Source organism: Erinaceus europaeus, chromosome 2 (assembly GCF_950295315.1).
Source record: "Erinaceus europaeus chromosome 2, mEriEur2.1, whole genome shotgun sequence".
Taxonomy (NCBI): domain Eukaryota; kingdom Metazoa; phylum Chordata; class Mammalia; order Eulipotyphla; family Erinaceidae; genus Erinaceus; species Erinaceus europaeus.
The window spans coordinates 5,860,339-5,881,314 of record NC_080163.1 but is presented as its reverse complement, the minus strand read 5'-3'; the positions used below and the strand labels follow the sequence as shown (position 1 = coordinate 5,881,314).

Here is a 20,976-nt window from a genome sequence, read left to right as displayed (position 1 = left end):
TATATCGTACAGGCATTTTTTAAAGAACTGGCACAAGACATGGAGGGACAAGTAAGAGAGCATCAAGAACCAGTGTGGTGCCAAGGGGAGGCCTATGGGGGGCATTTCCTGCATCAAAGGGCGAGGCCTAGCAGGCAAAAGGGCGTTTCCTGCCTCTGTGGGCATGACCTAGTAAGGAGGGTGTTTTCTGACTCTGGGAGCAGGGCCTGCAGGTGAGGAACGTTGCCTATAGAGTCCCAAGGCTCTGGCTGCAACATCCATGGACTGCTGCAGTCAGTCTTTGAGAAACCCAGCAGCATAAAGGGAAACTGCTATAAAGTTGTGTAAAGTGTCCAAGAGGTGTAACAGTAAGTCCGATAGAAGTGTCAGTCCAAAGCAGATGACCACGGATGAAATGCCAGGGGATGAAATGCTGTATGTCTGTCTTGATGGGTAAGGTCAACCACTGGAATTCCGTTTTTCTGTAGAGAGTGAGCTTTGGAGCCTGTGAATCAGTTTTTTCAGGTCGTGTCAGGTCACATCATTGGTTTTTGGGGGGGTTGCTGCTGTAGTTATGCCTTGTGGGCGATGTCAGAAAACAGGGGTCCAAATGAATTTCTGGGGATTTCACTTGAGCAGATATTTTTCATGTGAAAACTTGACAGCTATAATTCACTTACTTGTCAAACAAAGCTTGTAGCAGATTAGAAGTTTACTATAGTTGATAACTCCATTATAAGTGGAAGTCCTTTCTAGTATGATTTTAAGGTTGTTTAAACAGTTTAAACTCAATAAAAGAACCATGGTTAGAAGCCTCAGGCATGAGAATCATTAGCATAATCATTGCTCTATCCACCCCACCCACACTCATACAGTTTTCAGGATTAAATGTTTCACATTAATACCAAGATGTAAAAAAAAAATCAAAAGAGGAAAAAAACATTTTTTGGATTGTTTCTGGATGTCTCTAGAAATCATGGCTGCATCCAGCATTTTTTAAGTCAATGTCATACAAAAATTCAGTCATTCAAATCACTCTCTTATGAAATGCAACTGAAAGCAGACAGCAAACTTAAGATATTCAGAGAGAACAATGAGGGGGGAATCGAGAGAAAAGCGGTAGGCAGTTTTTGCTTCTTTCACCTTGAACCAGACTATCCAGATCTCACCATGTAGCATCATGAGTCCCCAGAGGGCGTCCTAGTCCAAAAAGCTCCTCAAAATTCCATTTAGGGTGCTTCTGATGGTTCCTGCGGGATTGCTGCAGGCACCCATTTTTAAAAACGTCTTCCCATCGAAGAAAGAATCGAATCAGGAGAGTGGAACTAACCACGTTTCACCATTCTTGGGGACTGCCAGGGTACTGGAGAATGCTCTTCAAGTTAGAGTAGTCCTTCTCCGCTGGAAACATGGGAAAGGAAGTCCAGAAAGTCCCAGGAGATATCTCCGCTTATCTCCCAAGCTCTACAATCACGGTCATAAGGAACCAAAGTTCCCGATCAAGGAACCAAAGTGTGGCCCAGAGCAAAATGTTCCAGAGACAGAGAAACTGTCTCATGAAGCAAGAGTAGAGGCTTTGAGAAACCTCTTCATAAGTAGAAAAGCAACCCATGGCGGATGGATAGCCAAGTTTACGTATCTGGGGGATAGGCGGGTTAGGTCCCACGTCGGTGCTGGTCCCTGTTTCAGAATGCCATATGCCTGGCCGGGCTAGCTTCATGGGTGGTAGAGAGATGACCAGGGACTCATTGCTGAGCTGGGAAGCAGTATCTCATTTATTAATCAGATACACTGCCTTTTATGCATCTCTTCACCAGAAGTGGCAAGGGAAAGGAAATGAGGAGAGGGGGCGGAGCAAAGAAAAAATAGCATGAACAGAACATAGAAAGCTTCCATCTAACAAGCGGGGATTAAACCAATACCCTGCAGGCAGGGCGGGACCCAGGTACAACAGTGATTCTGTAAATAGACCACATCATAAGTAATACAAGTGAATCTAATGTGATGATCAAAACAGAAGGTCTTATAAGCAGAATTTAGAAGCAGACCAACAAAGCATACAGGCAATACCTCCCACCACACACTCTCACTGATGCCCCCCTGTCTCCTTTGTTCCTCTCTGGGAAACGCCTCCTCCACTCTGCCCCTTCCCTCCAGCCTGCTCCCCTGCATCACCACCCCAGAGAGGTCCTGGGCTTGAGACCTGGCCTGCAGTAGCCTTATCACCTGGTGTGAACCCAGGTTCCAGGCTCCCACATGTCTGCAGCATAAAGAGTCCTCACAGTGAGTGAGCAGCATGGCTGTTCTTCCTGCTGGAGTAAAAACCACCTGAAGGGCCCTGCAGGGACACTTGGCAGAGTGTGTATGTCACAAGGAACAAGACCAATGGTCACCTCCAAGGGCGCTAGTCTGCTGACAGTCTCTTTCCAGGGTTTGGAAGCAGAAAGCAATGGATGTGGCAGGGTGTGGAGAAAGATCCTCTGGCAGAGTGCATGACAGATGAGCTGTGGCTCTGGATTCAAGGGCAGGCGGCTGGGGGCAGCACCATGGTGGAGCAGTGCTGTACTGCCTCGCTGCCCTCTCTACCTCTCCATCTCTGCTTTCTCTCTCTATCTCTCTGTCTCTGTCTCTGTATCTCTCTCTTCCTCAATATGATTAGTTCCTGCTTGGGAGGGGCTCAGTGGTGAGGGCTCTGAGTGCCGCAGCTGGTTCTTTCCTTGGGCTCCATACAGGAGAAAAAGTGTCCTGTCCAGATGGGTGCAGTGGATGGAGCCTTGAGCTCTCCAGCACGAGGTTCTGAGTTCCTTCTAACACTGTATTGCCAGAGTCAAGCTCTCATGTCCCCCCTCTCTTTCCTTAACAAGTAAATACAATGTATCTGCAGTGAACTCGGTTAAGTGCACATAGTATGAAGCCCAAGGATCCTGAGAGGAATTGGATTCCAGTTCCCTGCTCCCCACCTGCAGAGGGGAACCTCACAAGTGGTGAAGCAGATCGTCAGGTGTCTATCTTTCTCCCTCTCTATCTCTCCATGATCTCTCAATATTTCTCATACTTATCAAATTTTTTAAAATGCAAGAAAACGGACCTGCCAGGAGCACTGGATTTGTAGTGCCAGCACTTCTTCTTCTAGCGTTTGCCCTTCTTCTGTAGCCAGTCAACAGTGTCAGGTTGAGCCTGATGTAAAGTTTCAAGACCTCCTCTGAATCTGGAGAGGTGGCAGTCGTTGACTAAGTGGGTCATAGTCTGTCTGTAGCTGCAGGGGCAGTTCGGGTCGTCTCTGGCTCCCCAGCGATGGAACATAGCGGCGCACCGGCCATGGCCTGTTCGATAGCGATTGAGGAGGGCCCAATCATAACGTGCTAGGTCAAAGCCGGTTGACGCTCGCAGGGGTCTGTGATGAGGTGTTTGTTCTTTACCTCACCTGACTGCCAACTCTGTTTCCAAGAGTCTGGGACAGAGAAGTTCAGTGTAGGCATAGGGGACCAGATTGGGTGATGAGATGTCAAGCGTTGGACAGGGTGGGTGAAGATATCCGTGTATATTGGCAGGTCCGGTCGAGCGTAGATGTGGGAAATGAACTTAGATGATGCCGCATCCAGACGAATATCTGGTGGGGCGATGTTGCTAAGAACTGGCAGCCATGGAACCGGGGTTGAACGGATGGTTCCAGAAATTATCCTCATGGAGGAATATAATTTGGAATCGACCAAGTGGACATGGGGGCTACGGAACCATACTGGGGCACAGTATTCTGCAGTGGAATAGCATAATGCCAGAGATGATGATCATAGTGTGGAAGCGCTCGTGCCCCATGAGGAGCTGGCCAGTCTTGCAATGATGTGATTCCTCGCGCCCACCTTTGCTGCAGTTTTTATGAGATGTTCATGAAATGACGGAGTGCGACTGAGAGTAACGCCAAGATAGACTGGCTGGGCTTCATGCCGGATCCTCGTATCGTCAAGCTGCACATTAAGCTCACGCGAGGCCGAGGCATGGTGTAGATGGAAAACAGATGATACCGTTTTTGCAGTGCTAGGGATTAGTCGCCATTTTTTACAGTAATCAGATATCAGAGACATGTCTTTCGTGAGTGTTTCCTCAAGGATGTTGAACTTTGATGCCTGAGTTGCACAGCAACTTTGATGCCATGTGCACAGCAGAAGCTGGGCTGTGCACAGGGCAAAGTGACTCAGGACACAGCCAGCTGCTCTGCCTGCCCTGGAGCCCTCCTGGCAAAGTGCTGGCCCTGCCCAGGCCTTTCCCAAGGACACTCTGCACAGGGGGAAACCTGCCTCCACACCCAGCGCACCACAGGCCAAGGAGGTTTCACAGGAGGGTCCCTGCAGACAACATGAAGAACCTCTTGGAGATGAAGATTCCTTCGAGGGGGGCTGGTGGCGGCTCACAGGGTTAAGCACACGTAGTATGAAGTTCAAGGACCCACACAAGGGTCCTGGTTCCAGCCCCTGGCTCAACACCTACACAGAGGTCACTTCACAAGCACTGAAGCAGGCCTGCAGGTTCCTCCCACCCCATCTAAATTTCTATCTGTCCTATCCACTAACATGGCGGGGATACACCAGGAGCAGTGGATTGAGGCTCTAAGCCCCAGTGACAACCCAGAAAGAAAAAAAGGAGAATAAGAGAGGGAGAGGGAGAGGGGGAGGAAGACAGAGAGGGAGAGGAAGAGGGCGAGGAAGAGAAAGAGGGAGAGGAATAGGCAAAGAGAGAGAGAGACTCTTTCTAGAGAGGAAAATGTCAGCTGTGGAGAGGGCAGCACTATTGTCCAGCACTTTCCTTTCTCACTGTCCTTCATACACCCTTTTATTTTCAGGGGGAGGGAGAGATCCTCCTTTTCTCCTACCCAAAGTCTTCTGCAGGAACAAAGCAATTTCTTATTGAATCAACTCATTTAATTTCAACCACAACACTGCTCAGCAATGGCTCCCGGTGGTTCTAGGAATTGATCCTGGGGCCTCAGCACCTCAGGCAAGAAGGTTGTTTCTCCAGAGACAGAGAGCCATTTTTAAGAGATTTATTGATTGATGGTTTTAGTAATGTGTTCATTTCTGTCCCCAGGTCCTCAGGTGGGCAGGTAAGGACTGCGCTCTACCTCCTGTGCTCCACCCCAGCCCCTGACACAGCTATGGGGGAGCATGACCAGCACCATCTGGGAGGTTGCTGAGACTCCCCAGCCTGTCCTGTGTTCACAGAAGATTCTTTCTTTCTTTCTTTCTCTCACTATGAGCCTGATGCCAGTCCAGTCCTCTGTCCAGACTGGGAAGAGGGTCAGAGGGAGGAACCTGCCCACACCCACCCTCACCAGAGGGGCTGTGAGCACCCAGCCCTCTGCTCAGGCCTGGTGCCAGTGCTGTGGCCCCTTGAGGCAGACCTGTCCCCTACCCCCAGGAGCAGGAGGGTCCCATCCTGTCCTCAGTGGGGCTGGTCTCTCCCACTGGGGTGGCCACTCAGCATCCCGTGCAGGGACCAGCCCTCATCCAGATGTGCAGGTCAGCTGGGGAGGGTCCTGAGGGCTGAGAGGCGCCCTCCCCTGGGTGCTCAGTGTCTGAGTCTCTCCTCAGTTCTGTCTGCTGGAGGAGCCTGGGCACCTGCAGAGCCAGCAGCAGATGGGTCAGTGCCCCAGGCCTGGGGACAGCCTGGCCACACCCACACCCACACCCCCTCCCCCAGGGAGGCCCAGGCTGCTCACCTGGTGTAGTAGATCCAGGTGAGGCCATAGGTGAGCAGGAAGCCAGCCCCCATGAGGCCTCCCCTGATGAGGGTGAGGACCAGGGGCCAGGAACCCTGCTCCTGCTCTGCGCAAGTGCAGGGAGGTAGGCTTCCTGGAGTAGGAGACAGCAAAAAGAAGCTCTTTCCCAACCCCCCCCCCACCCCCCATGTGCACACACCAGACCAAGCAGCCTTCTCCAGCCCCAGCCTGGCCCCAGGGCCCTGCACTCACCCTGCAGGGACAGACTGAAGGACAGGTGCTGGGTGCCCAGCTGGTTGTGGGCCTGGCAGGTGAACTGGCCCTGCTCCCCAGGCCCAGCGTGGGGCAGCTCCAGGACCCCGGGCTCCGAGGGCTCAGAGGGGCTCAGGGCTCTGCCATCCAGGCTCCAGCTCAGTCTGGCAGGGGGGTTGTTGTCAGCCGCACACACCAGACGCACGGACTGGCCCTCCTGGATGACCACAGAGCTGTGGTGGCTCAGGCTCCTCAGGGCTGGGCACAGACACAGGGCAGAGTGGCAGGAGTGGCAGCATCTGTCTGTCTGTCTGTTCCTCAGGCCTCCAGCAGACAGAGCCACAAGTGGACAGGAATATCATGTGACATGTGCTGGGGGACTAGGGATTGGGGCAGCTCTGGAGGGGACAGTGACCCCCTGGGTCTGTGTGGGGCAGAGGGAGGATGGGGTAATGGGTGGGTTAGCAGGGTGGGCAGAGCACAGACCTGGCCAGCATGAGGACCTGAGGCCTCTGCCTGGCACCGCACAGCCCTCAGTGAACTGGGCTTCTGTCTCCCTTCACCTGATCTCCCTGCCTCTCTCTTGTTCACTCTTTGTCATAAAAAAAAAAAATCCATGAATCTTTAGAAAGAAGAAAAGAAGGTTACAGGGTAAGATAGCTTAATGGTTATGTAAAGAGACTTTCATTCCTGAGGCTCCAGAATCCCAGGTTCAGTCCCCAGAAGCACCATAAGCCAGAGCTGAACAGTGCTCTAGTAAAAATATAAATAATAAAAAAACAAAAGAGGGAGAAGGGTGGTGGCACAAATACCCAGTTTCACACCCTCAGGCCCCACTGGCAGGCGAAGCTTCAGGAGCACAGAGAAGCAGTGCTGCCTGCAGGTGTCTCTCTCTCATCTATCTAGCTTTCATCTGCTCTCATGTTCTCTTTGTCCTTTCTAAAAGGAAAGAAAAATGGGGGTGGGGACATGGAGCAGCAGGTTAAGCACACACAGCACTAATCACAAGACCCCTGTGGGAAGATGCAGCTTTGAGACCCTGCTTCCCTCCAGCAACAGGGTACTTTGCATGATGCAGACCAAGTCTGCAGGGGTCTCTCTTTCTCTCTCCCTCTATATCTCTGCCCCTATCAATTTCTCTCTGTCCTATCCAATAAAATGGAAAGAAAGAAAAAAACAGCTGCCAGGAGCAGTGGATTGTAGCACAGGCACCAAATTCAAAATGATGTCCCTGCAGGCAGTTCTTCTTCTTCTAGCGTTTGCCCTTCAGGATGCATGTCAGCCTTGCAGGATGACCAGAAATCAGGGGCTTCTCAAAGTCGATGTCAGGCTGGGCTGTCAGAGTTGAGGGGGACAGGAAAAGAGGTGTCCCTGAGGAGGGCAGAGCCTGGGTCTCCTCCTCCCACCCCACACCCTGAACAGGGATACCCTGAGTCCTGCCCTGATGGAGGATCCCTCACCCCATGCCCTCTGCTGGGCCCCACCTACCTGTCACCTGCAAGTTCAGCTTCTTCTCTTTGTAGTTATATTTGTCATTTCCTCTCTTCACTCTGAAGAAGTAGGCTCCCTGGTCCTCCTTCCTGGCACCTGTGATGCTCAGGGAGCAGCTGTTTGTGGAGTTGCTGAGAAGTTTGAATCTGCCCGCAATCTGTGGCTCCACTTTATTCCAATAATAATTTGCGGCCACAGAAGTTGTTGCTGAGGAGTTATTCTGATGCAGTCTCCACCCCCAGGTTTTTCTACACCGCGCGAAACCCTAGCATTGCCCCCTTCAACCAATCCTGGCCCTATATGTCACCCCTGGTTGTCGCCCAATAAGAAGCCCCCACACCCCCCCCTCTGGGCTCTCAGCTCTCCCTCTCTGAGGTCTCGCTCCCTGCTCTCCCCCCGTGGTCGGCCATTGCCAGCTGGCTCCACGTGCTCTGAACCAAACCCCCCCATCCTATAATAAAGATTTGTGTACCCCTTTGCTCTGGACGTCCGCTCTCTTCTCCGCGGTGCAGCCCGACACCAGACCACCTCAACCCACACCACGCCTGGCTAGCTCAGTCGGTAGAGCATGAGACTCTTAATCTCAGGGTCGTGGGTTCGGGCCCCACGTTGGGCGCCAGATGTTGTTGAGGTGGTCAGGTCAGGCTGTCTGGAAACAGGTGGGCACACAGGTGACTCAGGGGGAGACGGGTCACCTCAGACATACACCTGAGTCTGCAAGGTGCCTCCTCCCCTCACACACACACACACACTCTGGTGGGGGGAGGGAAGCAGGTTCTGGCTTCTGGAGGCCTGATAGCTGGTCCCTCTGGGCTTGTGTTCTGCTCTCAGAGAAACTCAGCTGACAGGTGGCCTCCACTGTCTCCTCTGTCCTAGACTGTGAGCAGCTGGTGCTAGTGTCAGGAGCACCCCCTGACAGCCTTCTGTGGGCTCTCCCTGAGAAGTCTTTTTAAATAAGCTTTATATATTCCTTTATTATTGACATAGACAGAGAGAAATTGAGAATGAAGGTGGAGATAGAGAAGGAGAGAGAAAGAATGACATCTCCAACCCTGCTTCATCATTTGGGAAGCTTTTCTCCTGCAGGTGGGGGCCAAGGGCTTGAGCCCAGTTCCTTATGCACAGTAAGGTATGTGTTAACTAGCTGTGCCACCACCTGGCCCCTGTTTGCTTCACCTGATAGAAGCTTCTGGGCTCAGGGATGTGGGGTTCTGAGACCCCCTCTCAGTCCCCTCTCCTTGCAGGGCTTCTGGAACCTTCCAGCTGCTTTTCTGTCTTCCACACACAGAGGGCGGGGCTGGGTACACTGTGTGTCACAGGTTTGTTACAAATTTCTCTCTGGTCCTGAATGCTCATGTGTCCCACAGTAGCCATGCTAGGACATGAGCATATTTATTTATTTATTTATTCATTTATTTATTTTTGCCTCAGCTTTACCCCTGGGACTAGGTTCCAGCACTACGAATCCACCACTCTTGGTGACCATTTTTTTTTTCCATTTTATGGATAGTATAGAAAGTAATTGAGAGAGAGAGAGAGGAAGAGAGAGAGGGAGAGAGAAAGAGACACACCTGCAGACTTGCTTCCCTGCTTATGAATTGTCCCCCCTGCGGGTAGAGAGCTGGGGACTGAAACCCGGATCCTTGAATGGGTCCTTGTGCTTAGTACTATGTGCACTTAACTGGGTGCACCACCCCCGAGCTCCCTGACATGTCAGCTGGGGGCAGCACCATGGTGGAGCAGTGCTGTACTGCCTCGATGCCCTCTCTGCCTCTCCATCTCTGCTCTCTGTCTCTCCCTCTCTCTCTCTCTTCCTCAATATAAGTAGTTCCTGCTTGGGAGGGGCTCAGTGGTGAGGGCTCTGAGTGCTGCAGCTGGTTCTTTCCTTGGGCTCCATACAGGAGAAAGAGGGTCCAGCCTGGACGGGTGCAGTGGTTGAAGCCTTGAGCTCTCCAGCACGAGGTTCTGCATTCCTTCTAACACTGTAATGCCAGAGTCAAGCTCTCATGTCCCCCCCTCTCTTTCCTTAACAAGTAAATACAATGTATCTGCAGTGAACTCGGTTAAGTGCACATAGTATGAAGCCCAAGGATCCTGAGCGGAATTGGATTCCAGTTCCCTGCTCCCCACCTGCTGAGGGGAACCTCACAAGTGGTGAAGCAGATCTGCAGGTGTCTATCTTTCTCCCTCTCTATCTCCCCATGATCTCTCAATATTTCTCATACTTATCAAATTTTTAAAAATGCAAGAAAATGGACCGGCCAGGAGCACTGGATTTGTAATGCCAGCACTGATCCCCAGCGATACCCCTGGAGCAAAAACAAGACAAGACCAGACAAGAAAATTACAGAGAAGAAAAGAAAGGAAAAGAAAGGAGAAGAGAAGAGACAAAAAGCAAAGCAGGGTGTCGGCAGACACACCGTATCTGGTACACAGGCTTTCTTGCCTGACACAACAGAGGTTCCAGATTGTTTTCTGGGCAACACCTTAAGGCAGAGCTGAAAAGTGCAAACACACACACACACACACACACTCACACACACACACACATACACACACACACACACTCACACACACACACACTCACACACACACACACACATACACACACATACGCACACATGCACACTAACACACACACACACTCACACACACACTCACACACACACACACACATACGCACACACACATGCACACTAACACACACACACACTCACACACACACTCACACACACACATACACACACATACGCACACACACATGCACACTAACACACACACACACTCACACACACACTCACACACACACATACACACACATACGCACACACACATGCACACTCACACACACACATACACACACTCACACACACATACACACACACACTCACACACACATACACACACGCACACTCACACACACATACACACACGCACACTCACACACACTCACACACACATACACACTCACACACATACACACATGCACACTCACACACACACACTCACATACACACACACGCACACTCACACACATACACACATACACACACACTCACACACACATACACACATACACACACACTCACACACATACACACATACACACAATCACACACACATACACACACGAACACTCACACACACACATACACACACATACACACACACACACACACCTCTTCAAGATAAACTCTATCACTTTATCTAGGGAGAGAGAGAGAGAGAGAGAGGAGCCTGAGCTCCCCTGGGTTCAGGTATCTGTGGTGCCAGGGTTCCACCTGGCTGTGACTCCACTGTGATCCTGGCCCCCCCTCCACCCCCCACCCGCGTGAACTGGCTTCCTCTAGGCTGGTCCTGGTGCCCTGAGGAGGGTCAGCCTGGCCTCTTCCCTGCTCAGGGTCCCAGGCTGCTGGGACAGCTTGTGGGGAAACATCCTCTCTGCCTTCCTGAGTGCACCTTGTGGCTTCTCCTTGCAACTTCCTCTCCCCTGGCCTGGCCCATCACTTCTCAACCTCATGGTGCAGGGGCACAGCTGGGTGGCTGGAGGGGAGAGTTTGTCCCCCTTGCCAAGTCTGGGGTCTCTGGCCAGGCAGATGCAGTGGTGTCAGCTGGGGTGGCAGCCTCTCTGTCAATCTCAGTGTGGGGTGGGGCACATTCGCAGCCTCACCTTCCCTGACACCTGGGGCTCTGGAACCCCGAGACTCATGATGCCCGGGACACAGGCCTGGCCCTCTCTCTGGGGGTACACGTGAGCAGGAAAGACAGGCAGAGCAGCACCCCAAGGCCAGCACCACCTTCCCAAGCTCCCCAGACACAGAGACTGAGCATCAGGGTCCAGGGAGCCTCCATGGGAGCCGTGTATCAGGAGGACTCGGCAGAGCACCTTCCTGTGAGCAGGGGGAGGAGACACTCCTCAGTCCTGGTGGGAGAGAGCCTGGACCAGCCCCAGGGGAGCGGTTCTGGAGAGTCCTGCACACAGGACAATGGGGAGGGAGACAGCTCAGCTCCTCAGAGCACCAGCCTTTCATGCCTGAGGTCCCAGAGACCACAGGTTTCAGTCCAGGGATAGAGGATGCTGGAGCTGAGCAGTGCCCTGCCCTCTGTCTCTCTCAAAGAAATAAAGTTGTTTTTTTGTTTGTTTATTTGTTTGCTTCTGTCATTTGTTTCCCAGAGAACTTGCTAAGCTTTGGCTTATGATGATGTGGGGAGTTAAAGCTTTGACCTGGGAGCCCCAATCAAGAGAATCTTTTTGCATAACCACTATGCTGTCTCTCTTGCCCTAAAGAAAATATTTTGAAAAATAACAGTGGGGAGAGCAAGTGGTGGTGCACCCATCAGATCACACACACTGGCATGCACAAGCACCTGGGTTCAAAGCTCACTTCTCAGCAGCGGGGAGGAAGCTTCAAAAGTAGTGAAGCAAGGCTGCAGGTGTCTTTCCCTCTCTCTATCTTCCCGTTGTTTATATCCCAAAATAAATAACTACATAATAAAATCAAATGCCACTGAGACAAGTGGATTCCTTTTGCAAGCATCAAGCCTCTGTGATAATTCTGGTAGCACAAAAGGAGGAGGGGGAGGAGGATGAGAAGAAGAGGAAGAAGAGGAGAAGAAAAAGAACAAGGAGGAGGAGGAGAAAGAGGAGAAGAAGAAAGAAGTGGAGGAGAAAGAGAAGGAGAAAAGAGGAAGTGAAAAGGTAAATTCTCAGAGAGTGTCTAGGGTGAGCCCTCCAGGACTAAGCCATCTCCATGTGTGTCTGCAAAGAAAATTAAGTTTGAATAAAAGATCTTGAAGATGAATAGTGGCACACCAGGATGAACACACATATGAGGAAGCAGGTTCAAGCCCCCGACCCCACCTGCTGGAGGAAAACTTTCAGAGTGGTGAAGCAGGGCTGCAGGTGTCTTTGTCTCTCTTCCTTTCTATCTCCCCTCCCTGATGCTTTCTGGCTGTCTCTATCCAAAAGATAAAGTTAATTTAAACAGTGAAACAAAGTGGAGTTGGGCGGTAGCACAGCGGGCTAAGCACACATGGTACAAAGCACAAGGACCTTGGTTCGAGCCCCGGCTCCCCACCTGCAGGGGAGTCTCTTCACTGGTGGTGAAGCAGGTGTGCAGGTGTCTGTGTTTCTCTCCCCCTCTCTGTCTTCCTCTCCTTTCCCCATTTCTCTCTGTCCTATCCAACAATGACTACATCAAAAACAACAACAATAGTAACTGTAACAACAACAAAAAACAACAAGAACAACAAAAGGGAAAATAAATAAATAAATTTTTTAAAAAAAGTAAACATGCCGGAGCTTGCAAACCATGCCATTTTGAAGACAAGTTATTCCAGAGAATTACAAAACACTTGAAACTGGAAAGCCATTCCATTCCTTTGATCTATCTTCTTTCTACCCTCAAGACCCTCCCTGCCTCCAGGGTAGTATTAATCCCACCAGTTAAAACCCTCACAACAGTTGCTTAGGAAGTTCCTACCCTTCCAGCCTTTCTCTGCTCCTTTCCTAGCCATTTCCGTTTCTGACTTGCCACTTCCACGTCTTTCCTTTAAAAGCTGTGGCTCGCTGATCAATAAATATATATTGCATTGCCCAGCCATGAGCTTGGTTCATGAGTCATCTCTCTCCCATGTAGCTGAATGAGTAGCAGCCCAAGCTGTCTGAGGTTGAGTTCTCTCCAACACGGAGAGCAGGCGCCCTGGAAGAAGCACTCACACGCCAGCCCAGAAGGTTAAGTGCTGGTGGTACAAAAGGCAAGGACTGGCTTATGGATCCCGGTTTGAGCCTAGGCTTCCCGCCTGCAGGGGAGTTGCTTCACAGGTGGTGAAGCAGGTCTGCAGGTGTCTGTCTTTCTCTTCCCCCTCTGTCTTCCCCTCCTTTTCTCATTTTTCTCTGTCCTATCCAACAATGACCACATTAATAACAACAACAATAATAACTAAAACGACAATAAAAACAACTAGGGCAATAAATAGGAATAAGTAAATAAATATTTTTTAAATGTTAAAGAAAGAAAAAATAGATCTCAACAGAGCTCTGGTTAAAAATAAATAAATAAATAAAAACCTTAAATGACCCTCCTGCACATTCAGTGGTTTCCATCCAGGGGGTGTGTCCAGCTGAGTCACAGCCCCCTCCCCCATTCCCTTGCCTGCCTGTCCCTCACCAGTGACCATGTCTCCTGGGTTCCTGTCCCTGTGGAAGGGGCCGTGTGTCCATCCATGGACAGGCAGCTCTACATCGGTGGGGGGGCAGGTCATTCCTGGCATCTGAGCAGAGGGAAGATGGACAGGGCGTCCTCAGCCCCCACCCCTCAGGCCTTGGAGCCCAAGTTCCCCTTGGGAGGGGGAGGTGAAGGAGCTGTCAGCCCAGCTTCCTGTTGGGGCTTCCTCCTCTCCAGCCCAGACTCTGGGTGCTGCCCTGGTGGAGGGAGACATGGGGTCTCTGCTGCTGCTGGCACTGCTGTGGGGGGTTGAGTGGGCACAGGGACAATGGGGTGCAGGGGGAGAGAGGGCAGGGATCCAGGGGCAGGGTCCAAGGATAAACATCCAAGCACCAGATCCAGTGATGGTGCAGGAGGGGCTGTGTGTCCTTGTGCCCTGCTCCTTCTACTACCCCTGGAGTTCCCAGAATTACCACAACATCCTCACTTACTGGTTCCGGGGTGAGGGTAATCACCTCACTGCTACTCTTGTGGCCACAAATTATTATTGGAATAAAGTGAAGCCAGAGATTGCGGGCAGATTCAAACTTCTCAGCGACTCCACAAACAGCTGCTCCCTGAGCATCACAGATGCCAGGAAGGAGGACCAGGGAGCCTACTTCTTCAGAGTGGAGAGAGGAAATGACAAATATAACTACAAAGAGAAGAAGCTGAACTTGCAGGTGACAGGTAGGTGGGGCCCAGCAGAGGACGTGGGGTGAGGGATCCTCCATCAGGGCAGGACTCAGGGTGTCCCTGCTCCAGGCTGTGGGGTGGGAGGAGGAGACCCAGGCTCTGCCCTCCTCAGGGACACCTGTTTCCCTTCCCCTCAACCCTGACAGCTCAGCCTGACATCGACTTTGAGAAGCCCCTGGTTTCTGGTCAGCCTGCAAGGCTGACCTGCATTGTATGGGGGTACTGTGATGGGAAAGCCCCCCTGTTCTCCTGGCTGGGGGATGCTCTTGACTCTCTGAGGTCCAAGATTAAGAATTCCCAAGTGCTCAGCTTCACCCCAAGACTCCAAGATCACGGCAGCAACCTCACCTGTCAGGTGAAAGTCCCTCAGGCTCAAGTGAGCACAGAGAGAACCATCAGACTCAATGTGTCCTGTGAGTGCTGAGGTGATGGGGGCTGAGGGGTGGGGGTGCAGGGAGGGCTCCAGTCTGAGCCTCTCCCACAGGAGATGGGGATGGGGAGGGGGCCATCGGGAGACCTATTCCATCCTGCATTCTTTATGTGGGTCTCTGAAGTGAAGACCATGTCCCCACCCCTCCCCATCTTCCCTCCCAGATGCTCCGCGCTTTCTCACCGCCACACTTTCCCAGGGAAACCACACAGGTAGGAAGGAGCTTCTGTCTCCCCAGGGCTGGGCTGGGACCAGAGCTGCTGCCACCCAGGGCTCAGGGCTGGAGGTGACAGCCTCCCTCACCCCCCTGCCCCCTCCCTGGCCCTGCCCTTCTTCCCCCCCCCCCCCCCGCCCTGTGTCTGGCACCCTTGGGCCCAGTGCACTCTTCCTGTCTCCTCTCTTCCCTTTACTGACTCCCCTTCATCCACTCCTTGCTGGTTTTCCAAGTGGAGCTGCAGCTGCCCCAGCTTTGTGAGGCTTCAGGTGTGAGTCTGTCTGCTCAGGGCCTGTGCATGCTGGGAAATCGGGGCTGCAACAGACCAGTGAACACCCTTCACCATGTGGGCTTCCTAACTGCCTTTCATTTTCACCTTCTTTCTACCTTCCTTCCTTCCTTCGTTCCTTTCTTTCTTTCTTTCTTTCTTTCTTTCTTTCTTTCTTTCTTTCTTTCTTTCCTTTCTTACCTTTTCTTTTGCTGGTACTTGGCATTAAACCCTGGACCCTGAGCAGGCAGGATATCAGTAGAATTCTTCCCTGGGCCAATTTTCTCTCTCTCTGTCTCTCTGTTTCGGAGAAACTGAGAGGGAGAGAAATTCCTGCACTGCTGCACCACTATCCATGTGCAAGAAACTGGGGTTCAGCCCCCAATTCCCACCTGCAGTGGGGAAGCTTGTCATGTGCTGGGGCAGTGCTGCAAACATGTCTCTCCGCCTCTGTTTTCCTCTCCCTCCATATATCCCTCTATCTCTATTTCTGTCTCTTTCCATAAAGCAAGACTGCCAATGGGCTGCAGAATCATAGAGTCAGTGAGGTCCACAAATAACCCTGATGGGAAAAAAATTTGTTCAAATGTTTTGTGAGGACTGAGGAGACTCCAGCCCAGTGGTTCTGCAAGAAACCCTCATGCCTGAAGCTTTACGTTCCCAAGTTCAAAGCCCAGCAAACCACCAGGCAGAGCTGAGCAGGGCTCTAGTAAGAAAAGGAAAACCAGTGCTGCCTGGCCCTAAGGGTGCGGCTCCAGCGTGGGCTTGGCATCTGTATGGGATGCTGTGCTCTGGCCTGTCCTCAGCTGCAGAACTGAAACTGGGGCCTCTCAAGCACAGACCCTCCCTTCCCCAACGCCTGAGCACCATGCACTGTGTTTTCTGGTTGGACACTTTCGACAGCTCAGGACCCTGTCCTCTCTTGAATATCTGTCTTCCTTGCTTCTGATGGTGCCCGCCCTGTTCACCTTGAGTCTCAGTATCTTAGCCAGGAGACTCCCAGGTCCTCACTGTTAGAACTTCATCTCTGGGGAGCCGGGAAGAGCTGAGTGCCCAGGGCCAAGGAGCGGTGCCCAGGCCCTGCCTACAGGCTCCATCCCAGGAGAGACAAGAGGAGAAGCAGCAGCAGGCCCTAGAGCCAGGCTGCCCTCCAGAAGGAAGGTCACTTGTGAGCCCATTTCCCTGCGCCCTGCCCCTTGGGTCACTCTGGTCCTGAGCCTCAGCTTCCTATTCAGCCTCCCTCTGCAGTCTGGTCCCTGGGGGCCAAATCCAGGAGACAGGAGGGTCTCACAGACTCAGTGCTGGCTCAGCACCCTGGTGGCTTCTGGGATCAGCCTGGAGGTCTGGGGCACCTGCTTACTCTCCCCACTTCCCCACTCCCTCCACCCCACACACCTGCTCAGACACAGGTGAGCCTGGTCCTGCCTGAGGCCCTGCAGCTGCAGCTGTGATGCCCCTGCTCTGCCTGGCTCCCTTTCCCTGAATTACAAAGGAAACAGTTTTATTTTATTTTGCCTGCTGCGGTCTTATCACTGGGGCTGGCCCTGCTCATGCCTTGCCTTCTAATAGAACATTTTGTGTTGTTTGTAATTATAGAGGCCAAGAGATGGAGAGGGAGGAGAGAGATAGAGGCGAGACTGCATAGCACTGCCCCCTCCTTTGTGATGCTCTTGTCCTAGCAAACAAAAGAAAGGAACCTTGAGAGGGGGCAGTGGAGCACTGAGTTAGTGCACGCAGTACTAAACTCAAGAAAACCTGCACCAAGTTCCAGGTTTGAGTCCCTGCCTCCCACCAGCTGGGGGAAATTTGCTGCTATGTGACGGGGTGGGAGGGGCCTCGAACCAGGTTCCTGAGCCTGATAAGGTTTGTGCTGGACGGGGTGAGCCCTTCCTGCTGTCCTGTGTCCTGACATCTCTATGTCTGCTTGCTTCCCTTCCCCTCTTCTCTTCTAGCTTTTATTTTACTCATTTATTTACTTATTTAGCTACTTATTTAATTCCAGCTGGGTTATCAATATGTTTGGTACATTCACCACAAGCCCACATTCACATTGACCATTTCCCCTCTTCCATTATCTCCCTTTTACTCCTTTCTTCACTCATTCATTCTTTCTTTCTTTTTTTTTCTTCCTTCATTTCTTTCCTTCTTTCTTACTGCCTGCAGGGACATCATTTTGAATTTGGTGCCTGTGCTACAATCCACTGCTCCTGGCAGCTGTTTTTTTCTTTCTTTCCATTTTATTGGATAGGACAGAGAGAAATTGATAGGGGCAGAGATATAGAGGGAGAGAGAAAGAGAGACCCCTGCAGACTTGGTCTGCATCATGCAAAGTACCCTGTTGCTGGAGGGAAGCAGGGTCTCAAAGCTGCATCTTCCCACAGGGGTCTTGTGATTAGTACCGTGTATGCTTAACCTGCTGCTCCATGTCCCCACCCCCATTTTTCTTTCCGTTTAGAAAGGACAAAGAGAACATGAGAGCAGATGAAAGCTAGATAGATGAGAGAGAGAGACACCTGCAGGCAGCACTGCTTCTCTGTGCTCCTGAATCTTCCCCTGCCAGTGGGGCCTGAGGGTGTGAAACCGGGTTTTTGTGCCACCACCCTACTCCCTCTTTTGTTTTTTTATTATTTATATTTTTACTAGAGCACTGTTCAGCTCTGGCTTATGGTGCTTCTGGGGATTGAACCTGGGATTCTGGAGCCTCAGGAATGAGGGTCTCTTTACATAACCATTAAGCTATCTTGCCCTGTCGCCTTCTTTTCTTCTTTCTAAAGATTCATGGATTATTTTTATGACAAAGAGTGAACAAGAGAGAGGCAGGGAGATCAGGTGAAGGGAGACAGAAGCCCAGTTCACTGAAGGCTGTGCGGTGCCAGGCAGAGGCCTCAGGTCCTCATGCTGGCCAGGTCTGTGCTCTGCCCACCCTGCTAACTCACCCATTACCCCATCCTCCCTCTGCCCCACACAGACCCAGGGGGTCACTGTCCCCTCCAGAGCTGCCCCAATCCCTAGTCCCCCAGCACATGTCACATGATATTCCTGTCCACTTGTGGCTCTGTCTGCTGGAGGCCTGAGGAACAGACAGACAGACAGACACTGCCACTCCTGCCACCCTGCCCTGTGTCTGTGCCCAGCCCTGAGGAGCCTGAGCCACCACAGCTCTGTGGTCATCCAGGAGGGCCAGTCCGTGCGTCTGGTGTGTGCGGCTGACAGCAACCCCCCTGCCAGACTGAGCTGGAGCCTGGATGGCAGAGTCCTGAGCCCCTCTGAGCCCTCAGAGCCCGGGGTCCTGGAGCTGCCCCACGCTGGGCCTGGGGAGCAGGGCCAGTTCACCTGCCAGGCCCACAACCAGCTGGGCACCCAGCACCTGTCCTTCAGTCTGTCCCTGCAGGGTGAGTGCAGGGCCCTGGGGCCAGGTTGGGGCTGGAGGAGGCTGCTTGGTCTGGTGTGTGCACATGGGGGCTGGGGGGATTGGGAAAGAGCTTCCCTTTGCTGTCTCCTACTCCAGGAAGCCTACCTCCCTGCACTTGCGCAGAGCAGGAGCAGGGTTCCTGGCCCCTGGTCCTCACCCTCATCAGGGGAGGCCTCATGGGGGCTGGCTTCCTGCTCACTTATGGCCTCACCTGGATCTACTACACCAGGTGAGCAGCCTGGGCCTCCCTGGGGGAGGGGGTGTGGGTATGGGTGTGGCCAGGCTGTCCCCAGGCCTGGGGCTCTGACCCATCTGCTGCTGGCTCTGCAGGTGCCCAGGCTCCTCCAGCAGACAGAACTAGGAGAGACTCAGACACTGAGCACCCAGGGGAGGGCACCTCTCAGCCCCCGGGACCCTCCCCCAGCTGACCTGCACATCTGGATGAGGGCTGGTCCCTGCACGGGATGCTGAGTGGCCGCCCCAGTGGGAGAGACCAGCCCCACTGAGGCAGGATGGGACCCTCCTGCTCCCAGATGTAGGGGGCAGGTCTGCCTCAAGGGGCCACGGTATTGACACCAGGCCTGAGCAGAGGGCTGGGTGCTCACAGCCCCTCTGGTGAGGGTGGGTGTGGGCAGGTTCCTCCCTCTGACCCTCTTCCCAGTCTGGACAGAGGACTGGACTGGCATCAGGCTCATAGTGAGAGAAAGAAAGAAAGAAAGAAAGAATCTTCTGTGAACACAGGACAGGCTGGGGAGTCTCAGCAACCTCCCAGATGGTGCTGGTCATGCTCCCCCATAGCTGTGTCAGGGGCTGGGGTGGAGCACAGGAGGTAGAGCGCAGTCCTTACCTGCCCACCTGAGGACCTGGGGACAGAAATGAACACATTACTAAAACCATCAATCAATAAATCTCTTAAAAATGGCTCTCTGTCTCTGGAGAAACAACCTTCTTGCCTGAGGTGCTGAGGCCCCAGGGTCAATTCCTAGAACCACCGGGAGCCATTGCTGAGCAGTGTTGTGGTTGAAATTAAATGAGTTGATTCAATAAGAAATTGCTTTGTTCCTGCAGAAGACTTTGGGTAGGAGAAAAGGAGGATCACTAGGCAGTTATCCTCCCTCCCCTGAAAATAAAAGGGTGTATGAAGGACAGTGAGAAAGGAAAGTGCTGGACAATAGTGCTGCCCTCTCCACAGCTGACCTCTTCCTCTCTAGAAAGAGTCTCTCTCTCTCTCTCTCTCTCTCTCTTTGCCTATTCCTCTCCCTCTTTCTCTTCCTCGCCCTCTTCCTCTCCCTCTCTGTCTTCCTCCCCCTCTCCCTCTCTCTCTCCCTCTTTCTCTCCTTTATTTCTTTCTGGGTTATCACTGGGGCTTGGAGCCTCAATCCACTGCTCCTGGTGTATCCCCGCCATGTTAGTGGATAGGACAGAGAGAAATTTAGATGGGGTGGGAGGGACCTGCAGGCCTGCTTCAGTGCTTGTGAAGTGACCTCTATGTAGGTGTTGAGCCAGGGGCTGGAACCAGGACCCTTGTGTGGGTCCTTGAACTTCATACTACGTGTGCTTAACCCTGTGAGCCGCCACCAGGCCCCCTAGAAGGAATCTTCATCTCCAAGAAGTTCTTCGTGTTGTCTGCAGGGACCCTCCTGTGAAACCTCCTTGGCCTGTGGTGTGCTGGGTGTGGAGGCAGGTTTCCCCCTATGCAGAGTGTCCTTGGGAAAGGCCAGAACAGCGCCAGCACTTTGCCAGGAGGGCTCCAGGGCAGGCGGAGCAACTGGCTGTGTCCTGAGTCGCTTTGCCCTGTGCACAGCCCAACTTCTGCTGTGCACAGGGCATCAAAGTTGCTGTGCAACTCAGGCATCAAAGTTCAACATCCTCGAGGAAACACTCATGAAAGACATGTCTCTGATATCTGATTACTGTAAAAATGGCGACTAATCCCTAGCACTGCAAAAACGGTATCATCTGTTTTCCATCTACACCATGCCTCGGCCTCGCGTGAGCTTAATGTGCAGCTTGACGATACGAGGATCCGGCATGAAGCCCAGCCAGTCTATCTTGGCGTTACTCTCGATCGCACTCTGTCATTTCACAAACATCTCATAAAAACTGCAGCAAAGGTGTGCGTGAGGAATCACATCATTGCAAGACTGGCCAGCTCCTCATGGGGCGTGAGCGCTTCCACACTATGATCATCATCTCTGGCATTATGCTATTCCACTGCAGAATACTGTGCCCTAGTGTGGTTCCATAGCCCCCATGTCCACTTGGTCGATTCCAAATTATATTCCTCCATGAGGATAATTTCTGGAACCATCCGT

At 52.3% G+C, this 20,976-nt stretch overlaps 3 protein-coding genes across 3 annotated transcripts in view; 1 reads left to right on the top strand and 2 right to left on the bottom strand.

The window, feature by feature from the left end:
• Nucleotides 1-20,976, bottom strand: part of SPACA6 (sperm acrosome associated 6) — a 231,142-nt gene that overhangs the window by 62,406 nt on the left and 147,760 nt on the right. The gene's annotated exons all lie outside the window — the stretch shown is intronic.
• LOC103127265 (sialic acid-binding Ig-like lectin 14) lies at nucleotides 4,979-13,615 on the bottom strand. Its single transcript, XM_060186355.1, has 6 exons — nucleotides 13,606-13,615; nucleotides 7,433-7,642; nucleotides 7,208-7,279; nucleotides 5,945-6,280; nucleotides 5,693-5,825; nucleotides 4,979-5,591 (listed from the first exon to the last, which is right to left on the bottom strand). Exons 1-6 carry the CDS (start codon nucleotides 13,613-13,615, stop codon nucleotides 5,561-5,563), a joined length of 792 nt encoding a protein of 263 aa, XP_060042338.1. The 3' UTR covers nucleotides 4,979-5,560.
• LOC132533495 (sialic acid-binding Ig-like lectin 14) lies at nucleotides 13,849-19,785 on the top strand. The gene is made up of 6 exons (XM_060175473.1): nucleotides 13,849-14,331; nucleotides 14,484-14,750; nucleotides 14,932-14,979; nucleotides 18,384-18,641; nucleotides 18,758-18,890; nucleotides 18,992-19,785. Exons 1-6 carry the CDS (start codon nucleotides 13,875-13,877, stop codon nucleotides 19,020-19,022), a joined length of 1,194 nt encoding a protein of 397 aa, XP_060031456.1. The 5' UTR covers nucleotides 13,849-13,874; the 3' UTR covers nucleotides 19,023-19,785.